This window comes from Sorex fumeus, unplaced genomic scaffold (genome assembly GCF_029834395.1).
Source record: "Sorex fumeus unplaced genomic scaffold, SorFum_2.1 ptg000007l, whole genome shotgun sequence".
Lineage (NCBI taxonomy): Eukaryota > Metazoa > Chordata > Mammalia > Eulipotyphla > Soricidae > Sorex > Sorex fumeus.
Window position 1 is genome coordinate 40,955,838 of NW_026606064.1, and position 12,597 is coordinate 40,968,434.

The 12,597-nt window shown below is 38.2% G+C and overlaps 1 protein-coding gene and 1 non-coding gene across 2 annotated transcripts in view; both read left to right on the forward strand.

The window, feature by feature from the left end:
• The window catches only part of PLD5 (phospholipase D family member 5), a 493,931-nt gene that overhangs the window by 190,143 nt on the left and 291,191 nt on the right, over nt 1-12,597 (forward strand). Inside the window, exon 2 of the mRNA XM_056136541.1 lies at nt 11,971-12,107. Within this exon, the coding sequence (XP_055992516.1) occupies nt 11,971-12,107 (137 nt within the window). The remainder of the gene's footprint in view (nt 1-11,970; nt 12,108-12,597) is intronic.
• Nucleotides 5,804-5,910, forward strand: LOC130017088 (U6 spliceosomal RNA). Its single transcript, XR_008791330.1, has one exon. It is a non-coding gene; the product is annotated as a U6 spliceosomal RNA (small nuclear RNA).

Genomic DNA, 12,597 nt, shown 5'->3' on the forward strand with positions numbered 1-12,597 from the left:
ATGGGAGACCAGAAAAATACTTAAAACAACTGGAAATAGACTTCAAAGAGGACATTGGTAGCAATAGTAGTTGGAGACTTCAACACATCTTATCTCCTCTGGATAAATAAAAAAGATTAAAACTCAGCAAGGAAGTACTGGCTTTGAAGGAAGAAATGGAAGAGAGAGTTAATAGATGTATACAAGGCTTTCCACCCTCCCCCAAAAGAATACACATTCTTTTCCATTGCGCATGCAACATTTTCCAAGATAGACCATGTGCTGGGCCACAAAATATACCTCAATAGAATAAGGAATATAGAAATTGTATCAACTCTCTTTTCAGACCATGATTCACTGAAGATAGAAGTTAATCGCACACAAATGCAAAGAATCAAATCAAACACCTGGAAATTAAACAACTCAATGTTGAACAATGAGTTGATCAGGGAGGAGATCAAGGAAAAAAATCAAAAGATACCTGTAAACAAATCAGAATGAAGACACGAGCCACCAGAACCTATGGGTTGCAGCTAATGCAGAGTAAGGGGGAAAATTTATAGCTCTGCAAGTATTTCATAGGAAGGAAGAAAGGACCCATGTAAATAACTTGACCTCACAGCTCAAGATCTTAGAAAAGAACTAACAAAAGGAGCCCAAACTAGGCAGGAGGAAAAAAATAATAAATCTTAGAGCAGAAATTAATGACTTGAAAACCCAAAAAAACAATCCAAATGAAACCAAGAGGTGGTTCTTTGAGAAAATAAACAACATTGATAAACCTCTAGAAGACTCACAAAGGAAGGAATAGCATCCTAATGAAACAGAAATGAAAATGGGGACATCACAACAGAAACTGAAGAAATTAAAAACATCATTAAAGATTACTTTGAAAGTCTGTATGTCACAAAACAAGAGAAGCTAGAAGAAATGGATAAATTCCTGGATTCCTATAACCACCTCCCTCCTCCCCCCCGAAATGGACTCATTTCTCTAACACCATATACAAAAGTCAGATAAAAATGGATTAAATACCTCAACATCAGACTAGAATCCATAAGATACATTGAAGAAAAGTTCGGCAAACCCCTCCAAGACATTGAAGCTAAAGGTTTCTTCAAGGACAAAAAGCCTTGACTAAGATAGTGGAAACAGATAAACAAATGAGACTATCTTAAACTAAGAAGCTTCTGTACCTCAAAAGAAACTGTGACCAGAATACAAAGACAGTCTACAGAATAGGAAAGGATATTCACTCAATTCCTTTCTCATAAAGTGTTAATATCAAGGATATACAATATACTTATATTCTATAATATAAGTATGTAATGCAATATAATACAGTATACTTATACTCTACAAGTAGAAAACATCCAATCGCATCAGAAAATGGGGTAATGAAATGAACAGAAACATTTCAAAGAAGTCTGAATGGCGAAAACGCACATGAAAAAAGTGCTCTTCATCACTAATCATCAGGGAGATGCAGATCAAAACAATAAGATGTCATCTCACACCACAGAGACTGGCAAACATCCAAACGAACAAAAGCAATTGGTGTTGGTGTGGATGTAAGAAGGGGACTCTCATTCACTGCTGGTGGGAATGCCAACTGATCCAGAAATTTTGGAAAACAATAGGACATTTCTCAGAAAACTAGAAATTGAGCTCCCATTTGATGCAATAATACCACTTCTGGGAATATATCCCAGAAATGCAAAAAAAAATACAGTAGAAATGACACCTGCCCTTTTATGTTTATTGCAGAACTATTTACAATAGCCAGAATCTGGGAAAAACCCAAGTGCCCAATAACAGATGACTGGTTAAAGAAACCTTGGTACATCTACACTATACTATGCAGCTGTTAGAAAAGATGAGATCATAAACTTTGCATAGGCATAGATTGACCTGGAGGGTATCATAGTAAGTGAAATGAATCAGAGAGAGAGGGACAGACATAGAATGACTGCTCTCATTTGTGGAATATAAAGTAACATAATGGGAACCTAACACCCAAGGATAGTAGAGATAAGGGTCAAGTTCGCTCCACAGCTTGAAAGCTGGCCTCACATGCTGGGGCAAAAGGCAGCTGTGATAGAGAAGGGACCACTAAGTAAATGATGCTTGGAAGGCTTGCTCTAGATGGGCGATGCATGCTGAAAGTAGACTATCATGGTCACTTAGTACCTGTGTTGCATACCATAATACCCAAAAGCAGAGTGAAAGAGGAAATGTGCCTGCCACAGAGGTGGGGGTTAGGGGGATTGGATAGGGATGGCTAGAGTGATGCTGGGAACATTGGTGGTGAAGAGCGGGCACTGGGAGAAGGATGGGGACTCGATCATTGTATGACTGAAATGTAATCACATGAATTTTTAAGTCTGTAACTGTATGTCAAGGTGATTCATTAAAAAAAGAATTTATCATAAGCTATTAATTTTTTTATTTTCTCAACTTAATACTCTTTTTCCATTTTCACATATGAATTTTCTTCTGAATTGAAATAAAATAAAATATATGCATGTGATATTTAAGTATTTTAATGCTAGATTAATTAGATCTAGTCATACATCAAGCAAATAGCATTAACAATTTAAATTTTGTTTTTTGTTAAGTTGAGCTCATCAGAATTATGTTTGTGAGTTCTTAAATTTTTCCTTCTCATTCATTTGAGAAGTATAGTATAGTATCTTTCACAATAATTCATAATTATTTTAGGTGATCTGTTAAGGAATTTAAGTTAGATGAATCTCTTACAGACCTTTAATTTGGTCTCATTTATGAAATCTAGTGCTATTATTTGAACAAAATCTTTAACATTATCATAACTAAAATATAAAAATTTCAAAAGAAACATATTCAGTGAAGATTAGAAGGCATTTTTCAAACCAAATAATCACTGAAGGTAAAAATATGTTTGCAGATGATTGGAAAAAATCAATGTTATTAGGTGGCCGTTTTGTAATATCTACTTGTTGTGTACAATCCTTATCAAAATACCATGGCAGTTTTCAAGAAAATTGAAATGAAGTTATAAAATTTATATGAAAACACAAGATATTATAGTCATTAAAAAATGACTATACTATCTTCAATTGTTTGGCCAAGCTTGGACATGCAAAAATATATTTTCTTGTTTCTTGGATTTTGTGTGTTTGTTTGTGTGTGTGTGTGTGTGTGTTTGTATCATCCACCCATTGGAAGGCATGAAGTGAGTAATTTGATGCATGTTTTTAAATAATTGGGATGGGATGAGTTCTCTTACTAATGTGCCATTGATTGTTTTTTGCCTTGCAATTGTTATTTCCCCTCCTTACATTAAGTGCTAACAGTGTGGCTTATTTGATGGTATTTCTAATGAATGGATTGCAAGATATTTGAGAGTCTTTCACGGAAAATGTTTGGAATATAAGCTTCTTCCTATATTTTTGGTAATCAACAATGGGAGTGTGTGCTCACGGGAGTGTGTGTACTCACAGCAGTGTGTGCTTACAGGTGTGTGTCTACTCATGGGAAGTGTGTGTTCACTGGAATATGTACTCACGGAAGTGTGTGCTCACGGGAAGACTTCATTTGATTATTTTTTCCGCAGCCCTCACTTCGACTGTACTTTAAAATGTTGGGAATTAGGGACCAACCACTTTTATTTATTTAAAAATGCTGTTTGTGGCAAAACTGCAGTGCTCGGGGGAAATGAGCATGCATTTGCACAGTGCAGAAGTTAGTCATAGTGGAGCTTAGAGGCAGCTGTACTCCGATGCTTTCTTTGCTGTCCCGTTTGGAAAGACGCAACTGTAGTTGGTTGATGAACACTTGATGGTTGACTAATACCACTGAAGGATTAAATTTAAGTTTTATTAATTTCAATTAATTTAAATTCAAGTAGCCCACGGAACTAGTGGCTCCCATACTGGATGGTGCTATTCCAAGTCTACCTTAGTCCATACTCTGTCCAAATATATTCCTGACACCATAAATTAGCATAAATGGCCCTGCAACCAGATGAGTTGTGACCCCTCCATCTCTGCTACAATGATTACAAAAATTCATGTTTGCTATGTGGTTTTCTTTTTAAAGATAAACTGCAATAGATACTGACCATGGGAAGACAATATTAGTAAGCACTGTTAGCACTGTCCTACCGTTGTTCATCGATTTGCTCGAGTGGGCCCCGTAACGTCTCCATTGTGAGACTTGTTGTTACTGTATTTGGCATATTGAATATGTCACGGGTAGCTTGCCAGGCTTTGCTTTGTGGATGAGATACTCTCGGTAGCTTGCTGGGCTCTCCGAGAGGCGTGGAGGAATCGAACTGTGCAAAGCCTGTGCGGCCACATGCAAGGCAAACACCCTACCACTGTGCTATCGGTCCAGCCCAATATTAGTAAAGGGAAGGTTAATTTATATTTCTATATGGTGTTCTTGTATTGTTTTTTAAAATACAATTAATATAAAATTGTATTAGTTACAGGGGTATGGTATAATGACTTGTTATTTGTATGTTATACTTGTATTCTGTACTATAGCACAATGGGTAGGGCATTTGCCTTGCACTTGGCCGATTCAGGTTCGATTCCTCTGTCCCTCTCAGAGAGCCTGGCAAGCTACCGAGAGTATCCTGCCCGCAGGGCAGAGCCTGCCAAGCTCCCCGTAGTGTATTTGATATGCCAAAAACAGTAACAACAAGTTTCACAATGGAGACATTACTGGTGCCCACTTGAGCAACTCGATGAACAATGGGAGGACAGTTCTACAAGGATATGAAAACACAAAGGCCCAAAAGAGCCAAAATATTCTGAGAAAAAAAAGTATTAGGGCATTGTTCTACTTCTCTGAGGTATATTACCAAGCAATAGTAAATCAAACAGCATAGTATAAATCAGAAACAGATTCAGAGTCAAAAGGAGTAGAATAGAGAGCCTAGAAATAAAACCATATGTATATCACATCAAATTCCAGATAATACAAAAGAAAAAAGTCTCTTTAACAAATAGGGTTAAGAAAACTAGATAAAGACAAGCCAAAAAAAAAGGTAAGAAGAAGAAGAAGAAGGAGAAGAAGAAGAAGAAGAAAAAGAAGAAGAAGAAGAAGAAGAAGCAGCAGCAGCAGCGGCGGCGGCGTTATTTAACACAGTGCACCTAACCATAAACCATAAACCAAACCAAACCTACTTTATCCAGTGCACTCCAGGTAGAAGTACCTCCTGATACTCAAAATAGGGATGTACTTGGGAGTTCAATTTCATTAGTAACAGAAACAAAAGAAAATTAAATAAATAATAGATAATGGAGATACCTCACCCAAGTTTGAATCCTAGTACCACATTACCACATTCCCGTACGTCCCATTCCAAGCACTACTGTCAAACCTGCTGCCAAGCATTGTTAGTTATAGCTTAGATGTCACCCAAGCACTTCTGGGTTTTTCCTAGTGATTTCCAGCAGCACATGGCCTGAGTAGTTCCAAGTCTTTAGGTATTGAACTACCCTCACCAGTTTACTAACACCAGGAGTGGCCCCTGGGATCCCTGAGCTCTGCTTAAAAAGCTCTCATACCCAATTCCAAAGAATAAATTAATGATTCTGCATAAAATTAAAAAGCTTATACATTGAGAAAGAAACCACCACTCACAACACAAATATATGTATAAAGCCCACGCAACTTACTAACGAAAAAAGTAGCTACTCAATTTGGAGGAAAATGGTCAAAAGTCATGAATACATGCTTCTCCAAAAAAGACATACAGATCCCCCAGAAACATGTAAGAAAATAGTTCAACTATTTAACTATTAATGAAATTTAAATCAAAACCACAATATGAGTGCTTGCTTTGGCGGCACAAATACTAAACTTAGAATGATACCAAGAAGAGTAGTATGGCCCCTGCTCAAGAATGGCATGAAAATTAGTGAAGTGTTCTATATTTGAAAAAAATGCACAATGAAATGGAACAACTTAAGAAGAATACTTTATCTAGCCAGACTCTCATTCATATATGAAGGAACAATATGTGACTTCACAGATAAACAACTCAGAAATTTTATAGTCTCAAAATCACTGTTACAAGAACAAAATGGAAACTTAAACTCCTTCAGAATGCTGGCATAAAACCCACCACATTCTTATGAAAATTTCTCATATCAAAAAATTAAACAAGTATTGGGGAGGATGTAGGGAATAAAGAAACAGACAAGCTTAGTTGGGTTAGAAAATAGTGCAAATTCTATGGCATGAAGATTCCTTAAAATTAATAAAAATGAAAATGCTATATGCAATAAAGCAATGCATTCCTATGCATTCATGTGGTGGTATTAAAAAAATGTAATCAATGCTTATCAAGACACAACTGGATAAAGAGTCTTTATAATATACTAAGTCAGATTATTACAGCAAACTGGCAAAAACCAACTAAATTCAGTGAAAGCTATAATGGTTGCTGGAGAAAAAGGTGGAGTGGGTAGGAGTTTAGTGATAGGATGGCACTGGGACTAAAGTGATGAACCCTACAACAGATTTATTTATGACTTTAATACCTACTTTTTATAAACTAATTGTAAAAAGACAAATTCTGTGTAGAATTTTGAGTTGTGAGACTGGACTATAATTTTCCAAAGTTATCCCAGAAATTTTCCATCTCATATTTTTCTCTTTTATTATTTTTGATTTTCTGTCACTATTCCTCTACCTCATTTCCACTTTCTTTTACATAGACTTACAGTTCTTGTTGTATATTATATATATATATATATATATATATATATGTTGTTGTTTATTAATGTCTTTACCTTTCTAAACTATTTGTGGTAACTAATGGAAGTTTACATGCTAACAACAAAAGCAATTTTTAGTGCTGTGTACTTGCAGGTACTTCTCATATACTTTATATGTAGTTTCTCAATTATTTTCATTATTCTAACAACCTTGTATGGGTATTACTATTTTAGTGGTATCTTCATTTATAGTTGAGAAATCAGAAGTAAAGGCCAAATAACTTGTTTCTTACACAGCTAGTAAGAAGCAGGAAAATGATTTCCAAAAACTGAGCCCTCAACCACTTAATTATCCTGATTCTTTTTTCTTTTTTTAAAACCTTATTTTAATTTTATTGAATCACAGTGAAATAGTTACAAGCTTTCATGTTTGGGTTACAATCACACAATGATCAAACACCCATCCCTCCACCAGTGCACATTCCCCACCATCAATCTCTCCAGTATACCCACCTTCCCCGTCCTCCCCTGCCTCCATGACAGACATTATTCCCCATACTCTTTCTCTACTTTTGGGCGCCATGGTTTGCAATACAGACACTATGCTGTTTCTTAAAAAATAGACCTACTGGAGCTGGAGTGAAAGTAGGCCCTTTTCATGCATGCAGCTGACCTGGATTCAATTCCTGGCTCCCCGTATTGTCTCCTGAACCCTATCAAGAGTTACATGAATACAGAGCCAACTGTTGAGTGCAGAGCCATGGGTTTGGCCCCAAAACCAAAAATACTCCTAGTGAGGAACAGGTGATGAATGGAAAGGATGAATATAAGAAATAATCTGCAGTGTTGCACATATGTATTTGCCATATGTGGTTAGGAATTTATCCCTACCTCCAACAGAGAGTTGCATATTTTTTTTTGCTTAGCTCCAGCTGCTTTTTATAAATCTACAAGATTTGCATTAGTTAAATTTGAAGGGCATATCAATTTTCATTAAGCTCACAATTCTATCTTTGGAGAAATACCTTGTGTGAATCCATCTCAGAACTATTCCAATATGATTTTCACTTTTTTTCTTTGTATTATGACTATACAATTTCTTTCTTTCTTGCATTATTTTTTATTTGTGGTAGGTTTTTTGAGATAGAAAAAAAGCACAAGCCATGACAAAGGAACCATGGCCAGGGGGTTATCTTATTTTGAACTTTTCCCACTTTGACTGTGGAAGTAATGAACATATTGACAAACAGGATGGGACAGGAACCAAGGGTCTACTCTCATCTGGGATATGAGACTTGCAGGAAGTTTAGAATATACTAAACAGAAACAACTTTTGTGCTGAGAGTGCCTGGTTACAGCATCAACATTATGCTTTGATGTCAGCTTTCTCTAATCTGAAATTGCCATTAACAAGCTGGATTCCGACTTATGGAAGGTTCCTTGGTTGTTTGGAAACCATTGGCGGTGGACATAAAGGAAGAAAAGTTCCTCAAGGAGGCAAAGCCAGTGGGTGTAAATTAAGTCTAAGTTGTGTGTGTGTGTGTGTGTGTGTGTGTGTGTGTGTGTGTGTGTACAGGGTTATAATCATCTCATTAGTAAGGAAGTACTGGTTGTCTGGTCAAAGATCACCCTTGCATTTTTGGAAATAACTCATAAAAAAACAAACAGAAATTTAATATCCAGTCCTGTCCTGATCACTGCATCACTTGACATCCCATTACTCATTGATTTGCTCGAGTGGGTGCCAGTAATATCTCCATTTTTCCCTGTCGCGTGCTAATTTAGCCCAATGGCATCTGTCGTTCTAGGAACATGAACAACTTCAAACCTTCACCAGGGTCTTGATGAAGAAGTCTGATTATATCATAGGTGGCTGGCCACATGATCTTTTGATGTCCTGTGGAATCCAGTTAGTAACAGCTCTAGTCCAGTGGTCGTCTCCAAATCTCATTACATGTCCAGCCCATCTGATTTTCAACACCTTGGCAAATGAGACAGCATCCCTGATTCTTGACCATCAATGGAGGTTGGGAACTCCGAATTCTTTCTCTCATTTGAGTGCAGTGTGATATTCCAGGCATAGCATTTTCAATTCCTCTTTGGGAAACCCAAATACCATTCTCATCCTGTTTTCATAGGGCCCAGGTTTCTGAGGTGTATATTAATGCAGGAAGAACAGTGGAATCGAAGAGACGTGCCCAGAGCCAGAGGTTCTTCATCCCTTAGCTATTTCTTTGATGTTCTTGAAGACATTCCAAGCCTCTCTTTTCCTCCTGTGCAACTCAGGTGCCAGGTCATTCGTCATGTTGACTTCTCGACCTAGGTACACATAACTGTTGCATTCGGAGATGTTCTTCCTGTTGAGAGTGAATGGAATGTCAGGAACAAGACTGTTTCTCATAAACATTATCTTGGTGAGATTCAGCTGAAGTCCGACCTTTCCACACTTACAGTGGAAGTCAGCCAGCATTTGTGTCTCATGGCTGATGTTTGGTGTTATAAGAATGATGTCATCAGTGAAGCGGAGGTGGTGTAGTTGCCAACCGACTCTTTACTCCCACTCCTTCCCATTCCAGTCATTGCATGAAGAGTTTCTGTGAAATGGTATCACCCTGTCGAACCCCTCTCTTGATGTCAATGATCACCGCTCTTGATGGTAAAATGGTGAGATCCTGGTAGTGAATCTGCAATTTAGCTCACAGAAGATCCTGATGTACTGACTTTGAATGCCCTATTTGGCTAGGGCCTCGATGACCACTTCAGTCTCCACAGAATCAAAGGCCTTCTTTAAATCAATGAACATTAGACAGAGCGGCATCTTGAACTCCCGAGAAACCTCAATGAGCTTGGTTATCGTGTGGATGTGGTCGATTGTGCTAAATCCTTTTCAGAAACTGGCTTGCTCTCATGGTTGTCCTTCATCTAGTGTTCTTCAAATACTATTCAAGATGACTCGAGTGAACAGCTTGTAGTTGACAGACAACAGAACAGATTGGGTGATAGTTACCAATATCGTGGATGTCTCCCTTCTTGTACAGTAGTACTGTCCTGCTAGTTTTCCATTGGGACGGAACCTTGCATTCAGACAGGTAGCGTGTGAAGAGCCGAGCCAGTGTATTGATGAGTACTTATGGCAGGTTCTTCAGGTGTTTGGGTCTGACCTTGTCTGGGCTGGGTGCTGTTCGCTTCTTTGCCAAAGAAATAGCGTGTCAGATTTTGGAAGGGAGAACTTTGGGAACAAAATATCCATCCTGTGGAATTTGGTATGTGGGCAGGTGGACGTGGCTATTTAAGAGATCCGAGGAGAAGTCATGGATAATATTCTCCATTGCCCTTCTGAAAGATGTGATAGATCCATCAGGACGGCGGAGGGCAGTCATCTTGGTCTTGTATTTGGCGAACAACCGGCAGGTGTTGCGAATGCTTTTTCCAGCTTCTACCGCATCTACCTGCACTGCTACTCTTCTCTCTTTGAGATCTTCCTTTATCTCTTCTCTGCCCTGCTTTGCAAGCTTGAACATTCCTGTGTGGTTGCCTGAGGCTTGCGCCAAGCCACGTTGGTGAATGAATGAGCTTGAGAGTTTTTGAAGACAGGCATCTTATTGTGGCTATCTCTCTCAGCGTTCTTTGCACAGTCATAGAGGTGCTAAACCAGTCGACTGTATTACTTGTCAATGTTGTCAATGACGGTATCTTCCCATGTTGCCTCAGTAGTGCCAAAGAGCTCCCAGTTGGTGGTCGTTCTGGGAGTTCTCTTCTTAAAATTAAACTTTGCAGCCCTTTCTCACTGCAATGTGAAATAGAATTTTGCACGAAGGAGATGGTGGTCTGATCCCGTTTGGAATTTTGGGACAACAGAGACATAGGTCAGGCAAGACTGTCTATTGAATTGGGAGCAGGCAGAGGATCCAATGTCTCCAGAGTACAAAAAAAGGCAATATTGCAATGCACTTCCTCTCATATGTTCCATGGGAAGTCATATGAAAAGCCTTTGGAAACATTGATCAGACAGATGTTACAGCATCACTCTGAAACCCAGCACCTCTCAGCATCACTCTGAAACCCAGCACCTCTCTGGGAATGAACAGCCAGTCCTGTCTATCAAAGGAAAAATCAGACAAAATGATTTGTCCTCTTCTCTAATTTTATGGTGTTTTAGGGAAATCCTCCCCCACCCACAGAATAGGGACATCTTTAAGTACAAAACAAGGACATATGTGAGATAATTTACCTGGATCTTCAGTTTGTATTTCTATTTGGAAATATTATCAAGAGCATGTATATTTGTTATGGTTGTCGTCAAAGTCTTAACAAACTCATTCAGCTACGTAATAATGATCATTACATCTGATAAATCCAATTTAGATGCAGATCACATACTAACCACCCAGGAATATCTCTTCTAACACCATTACATGAATTATCTTCAAGAAAGGAGAATGGGAAAAAACAGAATATAGAGTTGCAGTACAATTTGCATAGATATTAGTGGTAGCAACAGGAAATAAAGAACAGTTATAATTTCCTTTTTGCGTGTGTGCAGCATTGTGTGATGTTTCTAAAATGCTTTATTTTTAAAATTTTTATTAGTGAGACACCATGAAGTACAGTTGTAGACTTAAAAATTTTGTGCTTGGGTTTCAATTATACAATGATCAAATACCCATCCCTCCACCAGTGTCCATTTCCCACCACCATGGATCCCAGTATCCCTCCCACCCCCCCATCCCCCCCGCCCCACCCTGCCTCTGTGGCAGGGCATTCCCCTCTGTTCTCTAAAATGCTTTTGATACAAAGAAGGGCACAAACTCATTCACAAGTCTTGGAATGGCCTTTTGTTGTTTAGCCTATTCTAATATATTGAATGGGAGCATTGAAGAATACACATGAGTGTTAGAAATTGGGGATGGTGGACTCCCAGGCAGTAATTAGAGCATTAGGCTCCCAGGGATATGCAGCCTATGGGTCAAAGCTAGGTTCCACTGATGCTTGGGCTGTACAGTATGGGTACCTATTCTAGAATAGGGCCATTCCAGAAATTTGTGAAGAAATCCAGAACTAACCCTGTTGACAAGGCATGCAGTGGCAATGATGGGACTGGATTCCTGTCCCTTAACCCCACTGCTATCTTGCAAGGCTCAGGTCAGGCATTTTTCACACAGGGAGTAGTCTTTCTCTGGCGGTAATAAATGTATTTCTGAAAGGATTTTATGTGAAATTATGTAAAGTTATCAAATCTTGAGTCCTAAATGGAAATTTCTTTCTTTCTCTCTTGTAGTCCCAGCAGAAGTGTATAGTGATCTTTGCCCTGGTCTGCTGCTTTGCCATTCTCATTGCACTGATATTTTCAGCCGTGGACATAATGGGAGAAGATGAGGATGGACTCTCAGAAAAAAATTGTCAAAATAAATGTCGGTAAGAGGTATCAAACAGAAAGTTTTAGGGAGTGGGAAAGAAAGCCAAAAAGGACCCTAAAAAGTGGAGAGAAAAATGTCATAATCATATATGGCCACCAGATTGCCCTCAGGTTATGCTGATGCTTGGTTCTGCCCCACTGATGCTTTACATTTAGAACAAGGAAATAAGTATAAATATTAAAACACATTTTATTGATTTAAACAATTTGTGTACAGAGACATAATTGGCAAAATGAAATTCTGTAATAATGCTGCATTTTAGGCCTTTGAATATGACACTTTGGTTTTTCCCCATGATGATCTTGGCAAAATTAATGCCCCAATGGACAAAAGACATTGTGCTGGTTGTGTCCATTGTAAGTTACACATATTTCAGTGAAAATTTCAGCTTATCCAGAGATCAAATGAATAAGCAGATGTATAAGAAGACATGAGCCTTCTTAATATGTTATAGTTTAGATGTATCTTTCTAATTTAGAAACTGTTAC